The 23,257-nt window shown below is 44.5% G+C and overlaps 3 protein-coding genes and 1 non-coding gene across 4 annotated transcripts; 2 read left to right on the top strand and 2 right to left on the bottom strand.

Moving 5' to 3' along the window:
• Positions 1 to 133: 133 nt before the first annotated feature.
• Positions 134 to 1,292, top strand: LOC127753145 (protein MKS1-like). Its single transcript, XM_052278614.1, has one exon. It carries the CDS (start codon positions 203 to 205, stop codon positions 869 to 871), a length of 669 nt encoding a protein of 222 aa, XP_052134574.1. The 5' UTR covers positions 134 to 202; the 3' UTR covers positions 872 to 1,292.
• A 2,322-nt stretch (positions 1,293 to 3,614) lies between these two features.
• LOC127752826 (dnaJ homolog subfamily C GRV2) lies at positions 3,615 to 18,558 on the top strand. Its single transcript, XM_052278258.1, has 22 exons — positions 3,615 to 4,456; positions 5,214 to 5,447; positions 5,551 to 5,638; positions 5,937 to 6,145; positions 6,429 to 6,530; positions 6,604 to 6,666; positions 7,283 to 9,472; positions 9,759 to 10,121; positions 10,225 to 10,365; positions 10,908 to 11,300; positions 11,401 to 11,892; positions 12,131 to 12,354; positions 12,450 to 12,794; positions 12,914 to 13,205; positions 14,024 to 14,473; positions 14,559 to 14,904; positions 15,265 to 15,608; positions 15,689 to 16,150; positions 16,648 to 16,772; positions 17,127 to 17,250; positions 17,720 to 17,788; positions 17,925 to 18,558. The coding sequence occupies exons 1-22, from the start codon at positions 3,989 to 3,991 to the stop codon at positions 18,150 to 18,152; spliced, it is 7,752 nt and encodes a 2,583-aa protein (XP_052134218.1). The 5' UTR covers positions 3,615 to 3,988; the 3' UTR covers positions 18,153 to 18,558.
• A 267-nt stretch (positions 18,559 to 18,825) lies between these two features.
• On the bottom strand, positions 18,826 to 18,896 carry TRNAG-GCC (transfer RNA glycine (anticodon GCC)). The gene has a single exon. It is a non-coding gene; the product is annotated as a tRNA-Gly (tRNA).
• A 1,236-nt stretch (positions 18,897 to 20,132) lies between these two features.
• On the bottom strand, positions 20,133 to 22,817 carry LOC127752573 (transcription factor MYC2). Its single transcript, XM_052277984.1, has one exon. The coding sequence runs from the start codon at positions 22,656 to 22,658 to the stop codon at positions 20,562 to 20,564; it is 2,097 nt and encodes a 698-aa protein (XP_052133944.1). The 5' UTR covers positions 22,659 to 22,817; the 3' UTR covers positions 20,133 to 20,561.
• Between the last annotated feature and the right edge of the window lie 440 nt (positions 22,818 to 23,257).

Below are 23,257 nucleotides of genomic sequence, written 5' to 3'. Positions count from 1 at the left end.
CAACCGTGGTGACGCAACCAAGAGAGGAGAAGAGAAGCAAAGGTGTCCGTCCGAGCTACACGCATGCCGCTTATGGCTCTGCACCGCACCTTGACCCAACCAAATATCCCGCAATTCACTCACCTGTTTATAGTCGTATAGCCCCTCTCCTTCCGCGCCTCCATCCATCGATCGTCTCACCGCCGGCCGCTCACCGGCAACAATGAGCCCCACCTCGCCACGCCTGCCCCTCCCCGCCACCAACACCGCGCCGCCGTTTAAAGTCCACAGGGGCTCCCGCCTCATCCACAAGCAGCCACCCGCCGCCGCATCGTCCTCCTCCTCCTCCAACTCTTCCACCTCCTCCGCCTCCGGTCTGACGACGACGACGAAGAACAAGAACAATGCCGCCACCGCCGCCGCAGCTCACCGCCCGCCGTCGCGCCAGCAACACAAGCAGCCAGTGATTATATACACGCACTCGCCGAAGGTGATCCGCACGAGCCCACGCGACTTCATGTCCATCGTGCAGAGGCTCACCGGACTCGACAGCGCCCGCACCGCCGCCTCGCACTCGCACCACGACTCCTCCTCCTCCTCCTCCAGCGCCGACAGCTGCACCAACACCTCCCACCACCACGCACACGCGCCGCCACCGCCGTCGTCCCACTCCCACTCCTACGTCGTTGTCGATCCGCCGCCGCCGCCACTGCCAACGACGCACCACTTCATTCCGCCGGAGATCCCACTGCTCGCGCGTGCACCAGCCTCCGACCTGCCGCCGGCTCTCTGCGCGTACGCCGCCCCGTTCGTGCCGGTGATGTCGTCGCCGGCCGCCACCGCCACCGCCACCGTCTTCTCCGCCCCGGATGTACCGTTCCCGGATCATTAATCGCCAATATCCACGTACGCATGCATGCGGCATGATTGTACCATTGAGTTATTAGGAAGGACCCAACCCAGATCGGATGATCAATGCCTGCGCATTCACGCAAATAATCGGAACCATGCATCCAAGGTTCCATGCATCTTTTTTGCTTCTTCTCGGTTATTACTACATTAGTATTAGTTCTTCTTCGTCAGGAGGAGGATTTACCAACAACTTATAAATAGTATGTTAGTGCCAGGCTGAGGCCGGCCACGAGATAGATGTGTTTTCCACACTGTAAAATAAATAATTAAGATGGAGGAATAACTTATGTGTTAGAGTGCGAATACATTATTGTTATTGTTTTTGTTCTCAGCGGTCAGCAGGTGTTGACATGCATGATTCATGTTGTTTCATCAATTGAATATCTGAGGTAAATTAAATATGCTGCAGAAAACTAACCCTCTGAATTCTGAAACGCTGGGCCGTATTCGTCTGGACGTGAAATGCTGCATCCAAAATTTCAACCCTTTAAGTTCCAAACAGGGTGATCGAAGAAGGATTTCACCTTTTATTTTTCTTTTCAGTTTTGACTTTGAAAAGGTTTCCTTGAACAAGTGGCGTAAAGACTCTGTAATGGTATGTATACTGTAGCTGTCGTGCCCATGTTATTCCGATCAGATCAGTTTGTCATCTTAATAGTAGTATAGTATCTCGCAAAAAGTTCAGATACAGGTTCATAAGGAAGTAGTATCTCTGATAATGAAAGGCTGGAACCCTGAATGCAGTGGATGCAGAGCATGCTATGCATGAGACAAATGTTGACACATCCTGAATTTCATCATCGACTCATGAGCAAATCATAGAGGACAGATATTTGCGCTTCTGCACGGACCCTCCATCGACAAGCACCTTTCTTCTATCTCTATTATATTGCTGTTTTTTGAAGTGAATAGGATATGGCTCCGTTTCATATCATAAGTCGTTTTGACCTTTTTTCGCATTAACTAAATTTATAAAAAGAATTAGCAACATCTAAAAAACCAAATTAATTTCATTAAATCTAACATTGAATATATTTTTATAATATGTTTGTTTTTTTTTACTAAAATTGCTACTATATTTTTCTATAAATTTGGTCAAACTTAAATAAGTTCAACTTAGAAAAAAAAATCAAAATAACTTACAATATGAGACCCCGTTTGAAATAAAGGAAAAAAGATAGGAATTCAAAAGGATTTATACCTTGTAGGAAATAATCATATGAGATCCTTTGAAACAAAGGATTGATTTCTGCCAATTCCTTTGAAATTCGTACAGAATGGACTATTGTAGAGAATTTTTGGAAGAAAATTAGCATGATGTCTTAGCTCATGTTTTTTTCTTCTTCCTGTGTCTTGAAATCCTACCTTTTTCATGTGTGACTATCAAACGATAGTTTTGAAACTTTGCTATGTTTTCAACTACTGTAGGAATCCAATGAACATGACAATCTATTTCTATATTTTTCCTATTCCCGTCTTTTGACAATCATGTGTTTCAAAGGGACTCTGAAATGGAGGGAGTACCTTTTGGTTTGCCCAAATTTCCATATGTACTCCTTGGTTAACGCGATGAACCAACATAATGCTCCATGTACACCCTTTGATGGTTGACTTTAGGCATAAATTTAACCATCCATATTATAATTACTACATCTGTCAAATAAGAACGTAGAATCGGATGGAAGTACTGCGAATCTGAACATACTCCATATAATTCTTGAGGTAGTACTTTTTTTTTTGCCGCTTGTTTATTACTAAAGATACTTTTGGTGTGCCTTGTACTTTTACATATTTGAACAAGACGAATAGTAAACACCATATTTAAAAGACAACATAAATGCCAAATATTTATGATCCAAAAACTCCCTCTCATCATAAATATTTGACATTTAGAACGAAATTTGGTCAAACCCTTAAATTATGGATTGATTGAACAGTTAAGCAAACTTTCACCTACTCTTAGTGGTTTAACATGCAAGGATGGAAAAAAGAAGAAGAAAACAATGAAATAATATCTAGATCAATTTTTTTTGAGGGAAATATCTAGATCAATTTAAAAGTAAGTTTCAAAAATCTTTTTTATACGACTGATAAAACGACGAACAACTCATGAAAGGATAAAACCTCGACCATCATCAGCTTTATATTAGAATAAATTTTATCAAATATACCATCTACAATAAATAAGTTTATAGATCTAGAGTATTTATCAAAATTACATTAGGAGAGTACACTGTTCATAAGTTTGAGTGAATAGGAGAGGAATAAGGTTTTGTCTCTCCTAGACAAAGGGCCTGTTTAGTTTCCAAAAATTTTTTCCCAAAAATATTACATCGAATCTTTAGACACTTACATAGAGTATTAAATATAGATAAAAAGAAAAACTAATTACATAGTTATGGGGGAAATCGCGAGACGAATCTTTTGAGCCTAATTAGTCCGTGATTAGCCATAAGTGCTACAGTAATCTACATGTACTAATGACGGCTTAATTAGGCTCAAAAGATTCGTCTCGCGGTTTCCCCGCGAGTTTTGAAATTAGTTTTTTCATTTGTATCCGAAAACCTTTTCCAACATCTGGTCAAACGTCCGATGTGACACTCAAAAATTTCTATTTCCCCGACTAAACAGCCCAAAGAGACAGGCATACAGCGAAGGAGAGGGGACTCTTTCTCTTTCTCCTTCCTTCCTGACTACAACGCGACACGACACCAACACGAAGGAGAAGGGCATTAGCCAAGCCAGCGCATGTGTTTTTGTTAAATTAAAAAAAAAAACAAAGAAAGGATTTCTAACTGAGACGAGACGAGACGAGATCGCACGAAGAAGAAGAGGAGGAAAACGCAATCAATCCGATCGATCAAAGCCGAGAAGAGGATAATCTCTCCGCCGCCGCCGCCGGAGAGCGGGGGCACCGACCGACCCACCCAGCGGGCGATCGCCGGCCAGGATCGGGTGGGGGATCTCGTCGCTCAGATCGGCCGCGCTGGGGGCGAATCACTCGCGCCACTCCCCGGCGCAGCCCCCGCCGCCCGGAGCCTTCTTCCCCTTCCACTGGTGGAACCCTAATGCTCGCCGCCGCATAGACTTCTCCACCATGGACTTCGCCAGCCGCCACGCCGCCTCCGCCCCGCCGCCGGCGCCCGACGCGTCTTCCCCTTCCTCGCCCCGCGCCTCCTCTGCCTCCTCCGCCTCCTCCGCCGCCGCCGAGGAGCCCGAGTACCTCGCCAGGTACTTCGTCGTCAAGCACTCGTGGAGGGGCAGGTACAGGCGGATCCTCTGCATCGCCTCCTCCGGCCTCGTCACCCTCGACCCGGCCACCCTCGCCGTCACCAACTCCTACGACGCCTCCTACGGCTTCGACCGCGCCGCGCCCGAGGGCAACGCCACCGAGTTCACGCTCACCCTCCGCACCGACGCCCGCGGCAAGTTCAAGGCCCTGCGCTTCTCCTCGCCGCTCCGTGCCGGGATCCTCACCGAGCTCCACCGCCTGCGCCCCGTCCACCCCGTCCTCGACTTCCCCGTCCTCCACCTCCGCCGCCGCACCCACGAGTGGGCGCCCTTCGTAAGCTCTCCTCCATCGTCTTATCCCAAATTTGATCTTCCTTCGCACTCTCACCTCTGCTGTCTTGTGTATTATTTGCACTACTATTGCAATGCAAGGTTCAATCCCTTACAAATATTTCTGCTTCACACTCTGCGCTGAATGATTCATGCTTCAGAGAGCCCATTCCTCTCTCTAGTTTTCGGATCCACAGAAGTGCTATTAACTGCATTATCCTCATATTTATTATAATTAAAAGCTACCTCATGTAGCTGAACTGGCTAATTAGTGAAACAAAGTGGAATGGCAAACAGAGCGGTTTCATCGCTCTGAACTGAAGCCTTAAGCTTATGCCCAAATTGGTTGCTTATGATATGTCCTTGTGTTACAAATCGCTGTATACTGTCACAGCACCAAATTTGGTTAACATGCTACCAATTGGACTACTATTAGAAACAAAGCAATGTGCCTTTACAATAATCTTCCTTTCCTGGTTTGTTATAGTCTTATCTATGGCACCTTTTTTTTCGGAATCAGGTGCTGCAACACCTATTAATTAAAACTGAGTTCTATAACTAGCTGGTAGAAAACTAGAAATATTTGAAATCTGCAGCCAACAATTTATTAACTTGATGCATAGTTAGATGAGATAGCTACTTTCAGCATATCTCCAATGAAATGTACTCACTCAAAGCTGTTTCAATGGAATATACTGTTGTTTAATCACCAGTTGTTGGTATCTGATTCTTGGTTCCTGGTTTTGATCTACTCTCTATAGAAACTCAAGGTTACTTCAGTGGGCATTGAGCTCCTTGAAGGACATTCTGGTGATCTGCGCTGGTGCTTGGACTTTAGAGATATGGATTCTCCTGCTATCATTCTCTTGGGGGATAGCTATGGGAAGAGGACTGCTGAAGGAGGAGGTTTTGTGCTATGCCCCCTTTATGGGAGGAAGTCCAAAGCATTTATGGCTGCTTCAGGCAGTACAAACACTCTGATTATATCATATTTGGTACACCCTTCTGTCATCCCATTGTCCAATCGTTCCATTCCTTTCTACATGATATGCAGATTACACAGATTGATGTAACATCCTAATGCCGGTTATCTTACAGACAAAAACAGCCAACTCGATGGTTGGAGTATCACTACATGTGGACAATTCACAGTCAATGACAGCTACTGACTTCATAGCAAAGAGAGGTAGGCTTTGAATCTCTTGCAACGATAAGCTTCACCTTGGTGCTACCATTTTTCTACACCTATTTATGTGACTGTCGTGCATCATCTTCGTATGGCACCTTGCCATTCATATGATTTTGATGCTAGGCAACACCTTAACTGGGGTTATGGTTCCAAATCATTACGAACTGACTCAGTATGAAATGTCACCTTCAACTGTCAATGAATTCCATGTATATGTCATGTATGAGCTCCATAATCCCGTATCTATTGCGCTAAAGGGAGCAGAAACTTAAACTGGTGTAACTTCTTTTCCCAGCAAACGAGGCTGTTGGAGCTGCTGAAACTCGGCATGGAGAATGGTCAGTAACAAGATTGCGTCCTGCTGCACATGGCACTGCTAGCATTGAGAGCTTGAGCTTGGGTATTGGACCAAGGGGGGGACTTGGAGATCATGGTGATTCCGTTTCTCGACAGCTTGTTCTTACAAACACTTCACTTGTCGAAAGACGACCTGAGAATTATGAGGTAGACGTTGGCTTCTTTTCACCTGTTCTCATACAAACTATTCGTAAAATTTTGATTACATATGAACATGCATCAACTTTCTACACCCCTTGCCAAATCAACTTACTAGTAATTGTAGTTTCAAGGGATGAGGCCCATGGGCCATGGGTAAGTCTTTTGTTGCACCCTCTACATGGTTGTCTCCTCTGGAGTTTCTTTTGCAAGACCGCTTCTCCTTCCTTGCTCCCTTTATCTTTAGCATGTTAGGGTTCTAACTTCTTTGCTCTGAATATTTTCTTTTCAGGCTATCATTGTTCGACCTCTCTCAACAGTAAGTGCCCTTGTGCGATTTGCAGAAGAACCACAGATGTTTGCATTCGAATTCAATGATGGTTGCCCGATTCATGTAAGTATGCATGCATAGTCTCTATGCACAATACCACGAATGCCTCCTAATTCTTGGCTGTTTCCTCACTCAGGTATATGCAAGTACATCCCGTGATAGTTTACTGGCAACAGTTCTTGATGTTTTACAAAACCAGGTATGACTTCGATCTTAGTCAGTTTATATCACTTGAGTTCAATATGGAATTGCAAAGATACAAAATGATTGAGGTCCACCTTGATGTATTTTAATGCTCAAATTTATGGTGTGTGGCGAGCATGACTGTCTTATTTGTACTTCACCACGGATTTAGTGATGCACTTTTTTAAAAAATAGAAGATGAAGGCACATATTCCGGTCAGCATTTAAGTCATAGTTTCTGTTCGACAATTTCAGTTACACCTCAGAAGTTGTATGTAAGAGTACAATTTACATGACACACATCTAATTTGTCAAAGCCAGAAATTTACTGAACAGTGTAATGAGATAAACACCATATATGTCCCCTTTGTAATGAGTGCTTATTTAATCCTGCTATTTCCTATATGTAATATGTAATTGTATAACTGTTTCTTAGTTTCTTTTAGGGGATTGTATACTGACTCAGAATTGTACTTGAGCAAAGCTGCTCTGAAGACTGCGACCATAATGACTTCTTGATAGCAAAATATTCACCTTGCTTACTTATTAGGCCATGCTCATCTTGCATTTGTTTGCTACCATTACCATGCTCACATTGGCACCTCACATTCTTTTTTAATCTCCTTACTCAGAGCCAGTGTGCCATTCCAGTGCTACCAAGGTTGACCATGCCTGGTCATCGCATAGATCCACCCTGTGGAGTAGCCCGTGTTCACATATCCCATCACACTGTTGATATGGAAGCTGCTAGCATGCACATAAAACATTTAGCTACTGTTGCTAAAGAGGCTGTAGTTTCATCCGACACTGTTCCTGGAGCAAAAATCAGATTGTGGCGTAGAATAAGGGAGTTCAATGCATGCATACCCTATACTGGAGTGCCTGTCAATATTGAAGTACCTGAAGTGGTCCTAATGGCTCTAATTAGTCTTCTCCCAGCTACACCGCAGAACCTTCCTGCTGATGCTCCTCCTCTTCCACCTCCATCACCAAAAGCAGCAGCGACAATAATGGGATTTGTCGCATGCTTACGGAGGCTACTCACATCAAGAAGTGTGTCAGCACACGTGATGGCATTTCCTGTGGCTGTAGGGAGAATAATGGGTTTGCTTAGAAATGGTTCAGAGGGAGTAGCAGCTGAGGCTGCTGGACTTGTGGCTATGCTAATTGGTGGTGGTCCTGGTGATACATCCATGTTAACGGATACAAGGGGAGAATCACATGCTACTTACATGCATGCAAAGTCTGTACTGTTCTCACAACCAGTCTATGTTCCAATCCTTGTTAACAGATTAAGGCCACTATCAGTTTCACCATTACTGTCATTGTCCATTGTGGAAGTCCTTGAAGCTATGCTTTGTGAACCCCATGGTGAAACAACCCAACATGCTACATTTGTTGAGCTACTACGTCAAGTCGCTGGTTTGCGCCGTCGTTTGTTTGCATTATTTGCCCATCCTGCTGAAAGTGTGAGGGAGACTGTTTCTGTTATTATGCGTACAATTGCTGAAGAAGATGCAATAGCAGCAGAGTCCATGCGTGATGCTGCCTTGAAGGATGGTGCTCTTCTGAGGCATTTACTGAATGCTTTCTTCTACCCTGCTGGTGAGCGACGTGATGTTAGTCGGCAGCTTGTTGCTCTCTGGGCTGATTCTTATCAACCTGCACTGGATTTGCTGTCAAGAATACTTCCCCCTGGACTTGTTGCTTATCTTCACACACGATCAGATGAAGATTCTCAGAACCAGTATGATGAAGTACCATTAAGCAGAAGGCAGAAACGGATACTTCAGCAGAGGAGGTCCCGTGGTGGCAAGAGTATGGCTGTACCAGAACAAGGGATGCCCTCAAATAACAATGAAGGGGATTTTTTTGGGCACACCAATGTTGGTCCCTTTGGAGCAGATGTCCATCAGAGGCATGCTAATCAGTACCCTACTGCATATACCCCTTCTCCAGGCATAAGTATTGATCCTTCTCAGGCAGTTCCACATGGTTTTGTACCTGAGGCCTTCTATGAAAATAATCATCAAACTGGGGCACCACAGCTGGATTCACATGCTTATTTAGTGGACTCCAATGGCAATGGTGACCTTGCTAACTCTGCACATTCAGATTTTTCAGTCCCTGCACAGGTTGTGGTGGAAAACACACCTGTTGGATCTGGCAGGCTACTGTGCAACTGGTATGGATTTTGGAGAGCATTCAGTCTTGATCACAATAGAGCAGACTTGATATGGAATGAACGCACTAGACAAGAATTAAGGGAGGCATTGCAAGCTGAAGTTCATAGCCTTGATGTTGAGAAAGAACGAACTGATGACATTGTCCCTGGAAGTTCAGTCACTGAGGATGCCAGTGATAGTGAAACCTTACCACGAATTTCATGGAATTATGTTGAGTTTTCAGTTAGCTACCCTAGCTTGTCCAAAGAAGTCTGTGTGGGCCAATACTATCTGCGCCTTCTTCTTGAAAGTGGAAGCAATTACCGAGCACAGGATTTCCCACTGCGTGATCCTGTTGCCTTTTTTAGAGCTCTGTATCACCGCTTCTTGTGCGATGCAGACATTGGTCTTACTGTGGATGGTGCAGTCCCTGATGAACTGGGTTCATCTGATGATTGGTGTGACTTGGGAAGATTGGATGGTTTTGGTGGGGGAGGAGGTTCTTCTGTAAGAGAACTTTGTTCAAGGGCAATGGCTATAGTTTATGAACAACATAACAAAGTTATTGGACCTTTTGATGGCACAGCACATATTACTGTTCTCTTGGACAGAACAGATGATAGGGCATTAAGACATCGCTTGCTACTACTGTTAAAGGTTGGTTGTACTCTAGCTGAATTACCTCTTTGCACTTCTCCCATTTTCTTTTGTATCAGCAAATAAGATGGGCATAAGTATACTAGATATGGGAATGTCGACAAGTTCTATTCATGTGGACTTTGCTGCACGTACACCAGAAGTCCAGAATCCATAAACGCGATGATATAGCTCTAGAACATGTTCATGACTTCAGACTACTATAAAAAACTAATATGATTTTGCTGACCTAACATACTTTTTTTCTGAGAAATCTGCCTGAGTAAGTTTCTTCATGTTTTTGTAGGCCTTGATGAACGACCTTTCAAATGTTGAAGCATGTGTTTTGGTTGGAGGATGTGTTTTGGCTGTTGATATGTTAACTGTCGCTCATGAAGCATCTGAGCGGACAGCTATTCCTTTGCAGTCTAACCTGATCGCGGCAACTGCATTTATGGAACCTCTGAAAGAGTGGATGTATATTGACAAAGACGGTAAACAAGTTGGCCCTCTAGAAAAGGATGCTATCAGAAGGCTATGGTCAAAGAAGTCAATTGATTGGACCACCAAATGTTGGGCTTCTGGTATGTCTGACTGGAAAAGATTACGTGATATCCGGGAACTCCGTTGGGCACTTGCTGTTAAAGTGCCTGTTCTTACTCCTAGTCAGGTATTGAATCTACAGCCTGGTATCAAACCGACATGCAAACATGCACGACAATTTTATTTTACTCATCAATTAGCACTTATGCAAAATGTATTTCTATTTACAGATTGGGGATGCTGCATTGTCTATATTACACAGTATGGCATCTGCACATTCTGATCTTGATGATGCAGGAGAGATAGTGACACCAACTCCTAGGGTGAAACATATATTGTCAAGTCCAAGATGCCTTCCTCATGTTGCTCAGGTACTTAGTTCCAAATTTGCTTCCCCTATCATGCGGGGACTAGTTTGTGTATGATGACCTAGCTATATTATTATTTGGCCATGTGTATAAGAAGAGCTTTCATACCCTTAATTTACAACTGATAGCTTAGGCTATGGTTAGAAGCATGGATGTTAAGCATAATGCAACAATTAAGATATGCTGATGAAGTATCTTTCCTTAATACAACAGTGCTGAAAATTATAGCTCCTTTTTTTTTTTGGAAAATTACTGTAGGACAGTCTCCTATAGTCTGTGTATATATATTGTAATTTACAGAATTTACAAATTTGCAGTCAAACAATAAATTATAGTTCATTGGCACTGCCAGACAACCAATAGTCCCAAGGAGACTTGGTTATATTCTCGACAAGCTGTTCTTACATGTATAAATTTCATGCTTTAACTCCTCAATGTTCTGTTCATTCTTTCATATTATTTCTTTCTTGCTTTTGGATAGTTTTATTTTTGTCTACTTCTATTATCGAACACTGACAGGAAATGATAAATTTGAAATGGTATAGGCTATGCTTACTGGGGAACCAAGCATTGTTGAAGCAGCTGCCTCATTACTTAAGGCTATTGTCACAAGAAACCCCAAAGCTATGATTCGACTATATAGTACCGGTGCCTTTTACTTTGCATTGGCATATCCCGGTTCAAATCTCCTATCGATCGCACAACTCTTTTCAGCCACACATACTCATCAGGCATTTCATGGTGGTGAAGAGGCAGCAGTATCTTCATCATTGCCTTTGGCAAAGCGCAGTGTACTAGGTGGACTGCTCCCAGAATCATTGTTGTATGTCTTAGAACGCAGTGGACCTTCAGCTTTTGCTGCCGCAATGGTGTCTGATTCTGACACGCCAGAGATTATATGGACCCACAAGATGCGGGCGGAGCATCTAATTCGTCAGGTATTTACCACCCTAGTTATTTGTTAAAATGTTTACTTTGAGATCATGAGTTTTTAATCTAATTTTCAAATTGTTCTGTCCATACGACTGGCTTTCTCAGGTCCTGCAGCATCTCGGTGACTTTCCTCAGAAATTGGCTCAACATTGTCATTCATTGTATGATTATGCTCCTATGCCACCTGTGACCTACCCGAATCTGAAAGATGAGATGTGGTGCCACCGATACTACCTCCGGAACCTATGTGACGAGATTAGGTTTCCTAACTGGCCCATTGTTGAACATGTAGAGTTTTTGCAGTCATTGTTGGCAATGTGGCGTGAAGAGTTAACTCGTCGCCCAATGGATCTATCTGAAGAAGATGCTTGTAAGATACTGGAGATCTCTCTTGATGATCTTGTCCTTGGTGAGAACGGCAGTAGCAAGCAGTCATCTGAGTTAAGTTCGGGCAATTTGACAAACAACATTGAAAACATTGACGAAGAGAAGCTTAAGCGCCAATACCGTAAGCTGGCAATAAAATACCATCCAGATAAGAATCCTGAGGGAAGAGAAAAGTTTGTTGCTGTGCAAAAGGCTTACGAACGATTGCAGGTATACTCATTTCTTCCTCAGATGATATCCTGCAATCTTTCACATACTCATTTTTTTAGTTAAAGTTGAATTATCTTATTGATTAGCTAAGCTTAACTACAAATGAATGCAGTTGGAACTCTTGGTTTATATGTGAAAAAGGAGAGTCCCTTAAGTTTTTTTTTTTCTTTTCAATGCACCCTTTTAACATACGGTTTTACACTGCTGGGTAATCACTAAGTATATTATCTACATGCAGGCAAGTATGCAGGGACTGCAGGGACCACAAGTTTGGAGGCTGCTACTCTTACTCAGGGCACAGTGCATCTTGTACAAGAGATATGGACATGTCTTGGAACCATTCAAGTATGCTGGTTATCCAATGTTGCTAAATGCAGTCACTGTAGATAAGGATGATAGCAATTTTCTTTCGTCTGAGAGAGCCCCTCTTTTGATAGCTGCTTCAGAGCTAATTTGGCTGACGTAAGTGAAGACAAACTGACTTTACCTATGTTTTTTTAAGATAATGTTTACTTTGATTGAATATCAACTGGATTATGTGCTTCATGCTTTGTTAGATGCGCATCATCTTCATTAAATGGCGAAGAGCTTATACGGGATGGTGGTATCCCATTGTTGGCAACACTTCTTTCTCGTTGCATGTGCATTGTTCAGCCCACAACCCCAGCAAATGAACCGGCAGCAAGAATAGTCACCAACATAATGCATACATTTGCGGTTCTCAGCCAGTTTGAGTCAGGAAGGGCTGAGATTCTTAAGTTTGGTGGCCTTGTTGAGGATATTGTGCACAGTACAGAACTTGAATTTGTTCCATCGGCTGTGGATGCTGCACTGCAAACAGCTGCTAATATATCAGTGTCATCAGAATTGCAAAGTTCTCTGCTCGCGGCTGGATTTTTATGGTAATGCCTTGCTATCCTAATTGCAATTACTATTATTAATCTGGATAGATAGATTAGGGAATGGCATACTGAAATCCCAAGTTATGTGAATGATATATCTAATTAAGATTTACTCGCAGGTATGTGTTGCCTCTATTGCTTCAGTACGATTCAACAGCAGAAGAGAATGCAACAAGTGAAGCACATGGTGTTGGTGCAAGGGTGCAGATTGCTAAAAATCTGCATGCTGTACATGCAACTCAGGCTCTGTCAAGGCTTTGTGGTCTTGGTGGTGATGGAATAAGCCCATCTAATCAATCTGCTTTTGATGCACTAAGAGCGCTTCTTACTCCGAAGCTTGCTGATATGCTGAGAAACCACCCACCTAAAGAACTGTTGTCAAATCTGAATGCAAATTTGGAGTCACCAGAGGTAATAGATTAAATTTCATTTGTATTACATGCCTGGAGTGTTCCATCAATCCAATGATCATTGTCATTAGTATATCTTTGAAATTTTTGCATTTTGTTCCTCACCATAACGTGCATCATCTGTGATTGTTATGTGCAGACAAACACATGCAAGAGCGTGTTAAGCTCAATTTAGGGAATTATCATTAGAGTGGATTTTTTTTCGACATGCTAAAAATCGTAGCGATGATAGTTGCATACACATTCTCAGATTACTCCTGACTGGGCATGGCACTCTTGTTTTTCTCTTTGTGAAATGAACATAAGACCGACTAATTCATTTATCCATACAATTTGCTTCATCAATATTTATCATGTTCTTGATTATAAGTTGCTTCATCAATATTTGCTTTATATGGGGCAACTATAAGTTCTTCTCCTTCTGCTCAATGTAGTTACTCCCTCTGTCCCAAAATATAACTACTTCTAGCTTTCAAAATTTTTCCCAAAATATAACTTCTCCACCTACGTTCTCATTTCAACCAATCACAACTTTCCACTATTCAAATTCTCTACCTACCTTCTTTTCTCAACCAATCACAACCTTCCTCCATTCAATTCCACCAACTTTCTTAATAGCTGTGTCCAACCTTAAAACTCCTTATATTTTGGGGCGGAGGTAATATTTCACAATAATCTAGTACTATTTTATTGTATGTGACAATGAGAAATTATAATTATAAGTTCTGTATGCAACACCACTTTTATCTAACAATAATATAATACTATTAGATGAATGTATGCATGTGATGTTTAGCTTAATAACTCTCCTTGTTGCAGATCATATGGAATTCTTCCACCAGAGGTGAGCTCCTCAAATTTGTAGACCAGCAGCGTGCTAGCCAAGGACCTGATGGTTCATATGATTTGACGGAATCACATTGTTTCACATACCAAGCTTTATCAAAAGAACTGAATGTTGGTAATGTGTACTTGAGAGTTTACAACAACCAACCAGATTATGAAATAAGTGACCAGGAAGGTTTTTGCATCGCGCTGCTTAAATTTATAGCAGAGCTAGTACAGAAGTGGAATTCATTAAGTTTGGATGAAAATATGATGCATCAATGTGGTACAGCTATTGAGACATCAGTCACTGAAAATGGTGATATCAGTGGTTCAACGAATGAAGGAAAAGAAGAAGATTCATTGGAAAAACACAATAGAGGAGTAACAGATGGAGATTCTGAAGTGATTATGAACCTCCGAAGTGGGCTAACATCACTACAGGTACCATTTCAGGAGAAGTTTTGTAAGTTCTATGTGTTATACCTATGAGGCACATTTTAAAATGCATTTTATTTTTTTACTGCAGAATCTTCTAACCAGTAATCCAGGATTGGCTGCTGTTTTTGCTTCCAAGGAACGGTTGACACCTCTTTTTGAATGTCTTGCGCTACCTGTTCCTCCTGAAAGCAACATCCCACAAATTTGCCTAAGCGTTCTTTCTCTCCTGACGAAGCATGCGCCTTGTTTGGAAGCCATGGTTGCAGAAAGAACAAGTCTCATTTTGCTTTTCCAGATACTGCACTGCAATCGTTCTTGCAGGGATGGAGCCCTTACTGTCCTCTATTCTTTAGCCAGCACACCGGAGCTGGCCTGGGCTGCTGCCAAGCATGGTGGTGTAGTGTACATTCTAGAACTTATGTTACCACTTGAAGGTGATAATATTTACTTTAGCGTGTTTTGTTTCATATGAGATTTTGAGTCTATGAGCTGATGATCTGCTTATTATCATTATTTCAAACACTTAATGTTTTTACATGTTTCTAGCATTCTTTACAAGCTGATGCTTTTATGCATAATTTCTCCTCTAATTATTCCATTTTTAAAAAAATCCAAAAAACTTCTCATGTTTACATTGCCAGACTCAATTCCAGTAAAGTTTCTGAACATCCGACAGAGTTGCTTTGTTTTTACTGCTTTTCACTTGTATTCATCATTTCATGTTTTAACTTACTCCCAATACTTTAGATCTACTTCTTTGCAACATATTACTTACTTTTTTTTATGTTGTGTAGAGGAAATCCCTATGCAGCAAAGAGCTGCAGCTGCATCATTATTGGGCAAACTTGTTGGGCAGCCAATGCATGGTCCCAGGGTGGCAATCACACTTGCTAGATTCTTACCTGATGGTTTGGTTTCTGCAATTAGAGATGGGCCTGGTGAAGCTGTTGTTTCATGTCTTGAACAGACCACAGAAACCCCTGAACTTGTATGGACACCCGCAATGGCAGCTTCTCTTTCTGCGCAGTTGTCAACCATGGCCACAGACCTCTACCAAGAGCAGATGAAAGGGCGTGTTGTTGATTGGGATGTGCCTGAACAAGCATCTGGCCAGCATGTAATGAAGGATGAGCCACAGGTAGTGTTTAGTCTAGAATCATCCTATTATTTTCATTTCCTGAAATTGGGCTATATGTTCTCATGCTGTGCAAATTTCAGGTTGGAGGTATTTATGTGAGACTCTTCCTAAAGGATCCCAAGTTTCCATTGAGAAACCCTAAAAGGTTCCTAGAAGGGCTGCTAGATCAGTATGTCTCATCAGTTGCTGCCACACACTATGAGGCGAATGCTGTTGATCCGGAGCTTCCGTTGCTGCTTTCTGCTGCATTGGTTTCATTGTTGCGTGTTCATCCAGCCCTTGCAGACCATGTTGGTTACCTAGGTTATGTTCCAAAGCTGGTTTCAGCTATGGCATATGAGGGTAGACGGGACACTATGGCATCCGGACAAACCACAAGTAGGTTGCAAGCGGAACCTAGCGATCAAGAGAACTCGGCGGACTCTACCGTGCAGACTCCACAAGAACGTGTCCGGCTTAGTTGTTTGCGAGTGCTGCATCAGCTGGCTTCCAGCACTACTTGTGCAGAAGCTATGGCAGCCACAAGTGCAGGAACTCCTCAGGTATTGAATTGCAACCCTTCTTTTTTCTGTTTTAATTTTCTTGGTACTTGCGTATTGATTTTTTTTTTACACACTAATTTCTTTGCTTATCCAACAGTATGGTTTGTGGTTTGACTTAGTACAGTTTTTAGTGACATGATGGCACTTAAGTTTAGTGTGAACCTGGTCATCTAGAATGCATTCATGGCAATGTAATTATTACATTTGGCCCTGTAGTGTTCAAATGTTTTGGCCTGAGAAGATTCCATTTCTTGAATGATTTATTGATTTAGTGCAAAACCTACAACTTTGAATAGTCATTGTGGCTCTATTTCAATGTCTTTATTAGTCAAGGTCTTTTGAATATTGACTTCCAATAACTTGTTACTTCTCTTTTCTCACAATTGATTGGAGGAGAAACCAAAAATGAAGTCCTATCCAATTGACGCATAGCACATTATTTCATGAATGGCATATAAAGACCTACCTAAATATTTTCTTGCTTCAACTGTTTGCAGGTTGTTCCATTGCTTATGAAAGCAATTGGATGGCAAGGTGGAAGTATACTGGCACTAGAGACACTAAAGCGTGTTGTTGGTGCTGGCAATCGGGCTAGAGATGCACTTGTTGCACAGGGGCTAAAGTAAGCTGTTCAAATCATACATATGTAGGGATAACTTAAGGAATCAATGTTGTTTGATTTTAACACGAAAATTTTGGCACTATGTAGGATCTCTCCAAAAAAAAAAAAAGGTTTCTGTACTTCTAACATGACCAAAGAAATTCTATTGTACTGAATCTCTTTTTATTTCTGCTGAGTGAAAATGGAAAAGCTAGTAATCTTTTGTTTAAATTAAATCAGCATTTCTGATGTGTTCAGTCCTTCTGAGGCAAAACAAATGATAACAAGGCTTACGTTCATTCATTCTAGTTTTTGCATGGAATCATGTGTCTTGCAAAAAATTAACACATATTCATCAACTATGATTGAAAACAGGGTTGGCCTTGTTGAAGTACTGCTTGGTATTCTTGATTGGCGAGCTGGTGGCAGGCAGGGACTGTGTAACCAAATGAAGTGGAATGAATCAGAGGCTTCAATTGGGCGTGTTTTGGCAGTGGAGGTAAGCACCGTCTTAAGCCATTTTTCTCAGTTATCATGGGACTTCCGCATCAGCTTGGTGCAATCAAAACAAAGTTGAATTGATCATATATGTTATTTAGGCAGATGATAGCCATAAGTTAGGAAGTGTCCTTAACTAAGAACCAGTCATCCTTTTATGCTTGTTTTCAGTACCTAGATGGACTGACTTGTATCCATCAAACTAAACCAGGAGTTTACACTAGCCCTGAAAGATTGAAAACCTGAAAATGCATGAAGCTTTTGAGAAATAATTTCATAAATTAAATTTAGAATGAAAAAACAAGGGTTTTCAGGGCATAGATATGATATTTTGATGAATGGTTAAAAGAGGATGCAATTGTTTTATCTCATTGTGGTTAAATGATGTGTTTTGGTAGTTTGATTTGGCCTCTTCTGCTTGTACGTCTGCTGGCCCCTTGTTTTATATTTTTTTTTCTTAAATTATGCAGGTGCTTCATGCTTTTGCAACAGAAGGCGCACACTGTGCTAAAGTTCGTGAAATTCTGAATTCTTCTGATGTAAGTAACTTACTGATGAGTTCATCCATCTCGAGTACTCCGTAGTTCATATTCGAAGTTGGGATCATTAGAAGTAACAGCACTAAATGAAAATGAGCACTAGACGTGAGTAAAATAACAATGTGTTCTTTCTTAGGTATGGAGTGCTTACAAGGACCAGAAGCACGATTTATTCCTCCCATCCAATGCACAGTCTTCTGCTGCTGGAGTTGCAGGGCTCATTGAGAGCTCATCGTCAAGACTGACCTACGCCCTTACTGCACCACCACCTCAGCCTGCCTTGGTCCGGCTACCTTCTACAGCTCCAGCGCTACCATCGGCTCCTGCAAATCCCAGTGGGCGGCATTCTTATCAGCATTCATAGCGTGCGAAATGAACCACGTTAAGCTCAGATCATTAGCGGTGTGATCATTTCAAGTTTTATTCTTTGGCTTGGTTGGCCTAGCAATTTCTCACACAGGCCAGAGCGCCACAAAGGGGACTTGCTACAACAGCAAAATACAGTTTCACCCATACATTACTCGCAACTTGGGGCAGGAGGCCTGCGTTGCAGTGCCAGTACATAGCCTGTACAGTTTTCCATTACATAGAGGTCGAGTTCATGCTAGTTTCTTGAGAATGTAAAGCATACTGTTGTTTTGTTTTTTTTTACACTGTAACATACCTGTCCATAGAATATGCAAGCTGAAAATGTGTATCGATTCATTTTGGGTGCGGTTTGCCTTCTCCTTTTTAGAAGAGAGAAATGAATTGATGGATGCTTAATCAAATTGTGCCGGTTGTCGGTTGACATTTAGGGGTACCAGTCAATGTCATGCTGAAATGCTAATCCAAAAAAGTCTAAACGAATTTATAGGATTTTAATACACTAACCGTCTTTCTTTACAAAGATATCAGTCTGGCATCAACAGTGGGTGCCAAATTGATGGCGGCTTTCTTTTCTGGAGATGGAAGCAGACAAGATTAGCTGATTGTCACATGCTCATACCAATAATTGAGCGAAGCTTGTACTGAAATCGTGGCAAAAAAGATGAATTTGCACCAGCCGGGAATCGAACCCGGGTCTGTACCGTGGCAGGGTACTATTCTACCACTAGACCACTGGTGCTTGTTATTTGAGAGAATTAGTATTAATTACTTGTTTAATTTTACTGTTAACGAAAACGTGCGTAATCATCAACCCGAAACAAGCATAAACAACAGGAGTTTTCTAGTCTTTGCTGTTTGCTTACGAGAATTCAACAGGCAAAGAATTTTTAAAAAATAAAAATAAGAAAAGGAGCTACTGGAGCAAGACATGTTGAAACGCATGTGGAGATTAGAGCGAATAGTGATGAGTGAGCGAGCTGGGGCCAGATACTTACTTTTGTCGACACCGATGGCCCGTTTGTTCACGAGTCACATGCGCGATAACAAAAGCCGCACGCCACCCACGCATTTTTCTGCCCCATCCCACGGACCAAATTAAAAAATCAATTATCATTATTTTGCTGTACTAGTACAGTATCTCTCTTGTTGCGTTTGATTTGCTTTGTTTTGTTGGATGGATGAGGTGGGCTGGTTGGTTGGTCCTGGCCTGCCATGTCCTTCATGTCCACGTTCATTTCATCTCTCATCACTAACATGCTCTCTATAAAAATGCTCTCTATAAAACATGTATATCTCAGTAATAGACTAAATTAATAATAAACCACCTCAATAGTATGTTTACATGGATATCTATAGCTCTCTAATGCATTATCTCTTTTTTCTATAGACTATCTCCAGGTTAGTAGATAGATTTGCTCTCTCTTCATTTAATCTCTTTCATGTAGGAAAATATGCTGACATGAATATCTTGTAGAGAGCCTATAGATAACCATTGCGGGTGCCCTAAACCTAGCTTTGATGATCAATCATTCACACGCACATCCAGCTTTGTTTTGGTCTGTTTCGTTTTTGTGCTGCCAAGCCAAGAAGAGCAGCTCCTACTTTGCTTTTTGCTTGCTTCTCAGTTCTCCCTCGGTCGCTAATCGTACTGTGCTACTGCCTGTTTGTGATGGCGAGATCTACCCACCCAACTCACATGTGCTGCAAGACCATGTCCCCATCATGTGTGTGCAGGTCGTCTTCTCCGTGCTGCTCTCCGTTGAAGAAGAGATGGATCATTACGGGCTATGGCAGGACATGAACAGGATGAATAACTATCCATCCAACCAACCAACCACCATTCCTCCTCATCTCCTTGCTTGCAGTTGCTAAACATTAAAGTGCTGATGAGATAATAGAGTTGATTGATCAAGCAAAAAAAGAGCATATCCATTGCATTTTTTATTTTTTTTACGAGATCAAAAACACCACAACATGTTGTATTCCTTCCTTCCTCCCTTGTTCATTGGCATGATGATGGTACAATACCAAATCCTATATACAAAGTCTATCATATTTAGGTTTAGTAATTAACAAGGACCAACATATCGCCGATGATTTCTTTCCTCCCTTCCTTCCTTCCTGCTAACAAAGAAAGGAAGAAAAGAAATACCAACCGCTGCTATCAGTATCAAAAACAAGACGACGATCAGCAGCAGCAGCTTCAGCTTGAGTTGCGAGTTGATATCAATCATCCTCTCCATCCATCAATCCTAACACAGATCTTTAAACTTAATTTTACAACAACAACATGATTTGATCATCGTCTCGTCGTCTTCTTGGCATTCCTGAAGCTCTGGCCATGGCTACGCCGGCTTGGGGAGAGTAGAGAGTATATCGATTGGGTTTCCTCGCTAGAGTTGAGTTACCGGGCAGCGGTGCCAGGCTCGGCGATGCGGGTGTAGAGCGCGGCGTTGAGCTGGTCCTGCGAGTAGACGCGGCTGGCCATCTTGACGGCCACCTGCTGGATCATGAGGTCCTTGACCACGGAGACGCTGGCATGGTACACGTCCAGGTCCAGCTCCCGCAGCGCCGTCATCAGCCGCGCCGCCGGGTGGTTCCGCTTGTGGCACTGCACGCGGATCATGGCCTCCAGCCCAAGGATCTTGGCCTCGATCTCCACCGCGTGGCACCGCGCCCCGCCGTCTCCGCCGCCGCCCGACGGCGCCGGCGGCCGCGCGTCCCGCTCCTTCTTGAGCGACTCCATCTGCGACTGCAGCGTCTCCTTGTCCGTCTCCAGCGCCGTGAGCTTCCCCCGGAGCTCGTTGATGTAGGAGATGGCGTCGCCCAGCAGCGACGCCTTGTCCATCTTGGACACGTTGGGCACCACGGCGCGCAGCGCGTAGAAGCGCTGGTTGAGCTTCTCCCGCCGCTGCCGCTCCGCCTCCACGTGGTTCAGCGGCTCCTCCCGCCCGTTCGCCGGCTTCCGCCCGCGCTTCCGCGGCCGCTTCTCCGCCTCCGGCGGCGGCGCCACCACGCGGCTGCTCTCCACCTCCCGCACCGACGCCTCCAGGTCCGAGTGGTCCGACTCCGACTTGGCCGGGGCGCCCGTCCCCGTCGACGGCCGCGTCGTCGGCGCCGACGAGAAGGACAGCATCCCCTCGTTCGCCGTCGCCGCCGGGTGGTTGTTGGTGTTGCTGGCGCGGGAGGTGGCCTCCATGGACCTCTTCTGGTTGTTGCTCTTGGCGTCGTTCGCCGCCGCCGTCAGCGTCGGCGTGTGCTGCGAGAACAGGCTCCCCGGCGCGGTGGTGATGCTGGCGGTGGCGGCCGGGGGCGCCGGCGACGGATTCCTCCGGCCACTGCTGCTGTCGTTGCGGAAGTTTAGGATCTCGCCGGTCTCGGGCTTGAAGAAAGGCGGGGCCGCGGCGCCGCCGTTGGACGCGAAGTCGGAGAAGTTGAGCTCCCGGCGGAAGGGGCCCTGCTGAGCCTGGCTGCTCTGCTGCTGCTGCTGCTGCCGCTGGGGCGGCGCGGCTGGCTGCGAGGGCGTCGGCGCGTGCACCGACGGGCTGGGATTCTCCGTGAGCGTGCTGGTGCTCCCGTTCTCGAAGTGCTGGATCTGGTGCGGCGGCGGGGGTGGTGGCTTGGAGACGGAGATGTCTGCGGCGGAGATGGAGTCCTTCATGTCCATGGGGGGCGCGTCGGCGAGCCAGAGCACGGAGGGATCGGCGGAGGCGGCGTCGGGGTGGGGGGGCCAGGAGGAGGCGGCGGCGGCGCTGAGGTTGAAGAGGGCGCGGATCCTGGGGATGCTGTCCCCGGTCTGGAAGATGACGTCGGTGGAGCCGAGCTCGAGGACGCCGGTGGCGAGGGGGAGGCAGACCATGGTGCGGAGGCCGAAGGTGTAGGCCTGCCTGGCGCGGTCACAGGGGGCGGAGGACAAGCCGGTGGCGATCCAGGTGGGCTGGGCGGCGAAGAGGGCCTGGCCGGGGAGGCCGAGGCCGTTGGGGAAGGATTGGGTCATGGAGACGAGGAAGAACCACTCGGTGTCGGTGACCTCCTCCTCGACGGCCTCGTCGGGGGCGGCGCCTGCGCCGGCGATGAGGGAGTTGAGCTCGCGGAGGACGCGCTTGCGGTGCTCCTGCTCGGCGGCGGCGGCGGGGGTGGAGGAGCGCTGCTTGCGCTTGTCGTCGTCGCAGCCCTTGTAGTAGCCGTCGCCCCAGCCGAGGAGGGAGGCGCCGGTGGAGACGTCGATGGAGGACTGCCAGAAGATGGCGTACGTCCACGTCTCCCGAGACCCCTCGATGATCGACTGCAGCCGCTGCTGCAGCGTGTCCTGGTTGAACGCCGCCGCCGCCGGAGCTGCTGCAGGCGGCGGCAGGACCTGCTGCTGCTGCTGTTGGTGGTGGTGGTGAGGCGGCGGCGGCGGCGGCGGGGTGGAGGCCGCCCCCCACGGGAAGGCCGGGAGGTCGGCGGAGGCCATGAACGCCTCCATCATCGACGCGTTGTCGTCCGTCCAAAGGTTCATCGATTTGATCTCGATTTCTTCTTCTTCTAGATTTGATTTGATTTGGAAGAGGACTCCTACAAGAGAAGAAGAGAATAGGAGGAGGAGGAGAGGAAAGGTGGGGATGGGTATGGGGTGGAATGGATTTTTGGTGGTGAGGAGAGGAGATAACAAAACCCACATGGGTCCCATGGCTAATCACTCAAATCAAATCATATTTAGTGTCCAGGGGTATTTTCGGTATTATCACTCCTCCTATGTCTACACTCCTAATTAGCGATCATTCGCGCGTCCGCCAGCCGCACCATCACCGCTTCACTCATCTTCCTTTTTTTAGCCATACCATGTTAAATCGCCCGCAATTCCTATTTTTCGCTATCAACGTGTGGTATGCATGTTTCCACACAAATCATGCATATGCGCATCATTCCGTGATTAGCCTCCACGATTTGTATACTGCAAATAATAAAGTACAGTATATACTAATTTTCTTTTCAGCCTCCCTGAAATAACGAGTATTTATACATAATAAAGTTTATAAATAGAAAGTTTGCATGCATTTTGTATATCGTAAATTTATATATAGACCTTTATTTAAAAAAACAGAAGGTTTTTTAAAT

The sequence above is a fragment of the Oryza glaberrima genome, chromosome 10 (assembly GCF_000147395.1).
Source record: "Oryza glaberrima chromosome 10, OglaRS2, whole genome shotgun sequence".
Taxonomy (NCBI): domain Eukaryota; kingdom Viridiplantae; phylum Streptophyta; class Magnoliopsida; order Poales; family Poaceae; genus Oryza; species Oryza glaberrima.
This window is presented reverse-complemented; position numbering and strand designations above follow the sequence as displayed.

Coding starts and splice junctions, on each gene's coding strand:
- LOC127753145 (XM_052278614.1), top strand. CDS start 203: ATGAGCCCCACCTCGCCACGCCTGCCCCTCCCCGCCACCAACACCGCG.
- LOC127752826 (XM_052278258.1), top strand. CDS start 3,989: ATGGACTTCGCCAGCCGCCACGCCGCCTCCGCCCCGCCGCCGGCGCCC. Junction 5,448..5,550: donor CTCTGATTATATCATATTTG/GTACACCCTTCT, acceptor GTTATCTTACAG/ACAAAAACAGCCAACTCGAT. Junction 16,151..16,647: donor CAAGTGCAGGAACTCCTCAG/GTATTGAATTGC, acceptor AACTGTTTGCAG/GTTGTTCCATTGCTTATGAA.
- LOC127752573 (XM_052277984.1), bottom strand. CDS start 22,658: ATGAACCTTTGGACGGACGACAACGCGTCGATGATGGAGGCGTTCATG.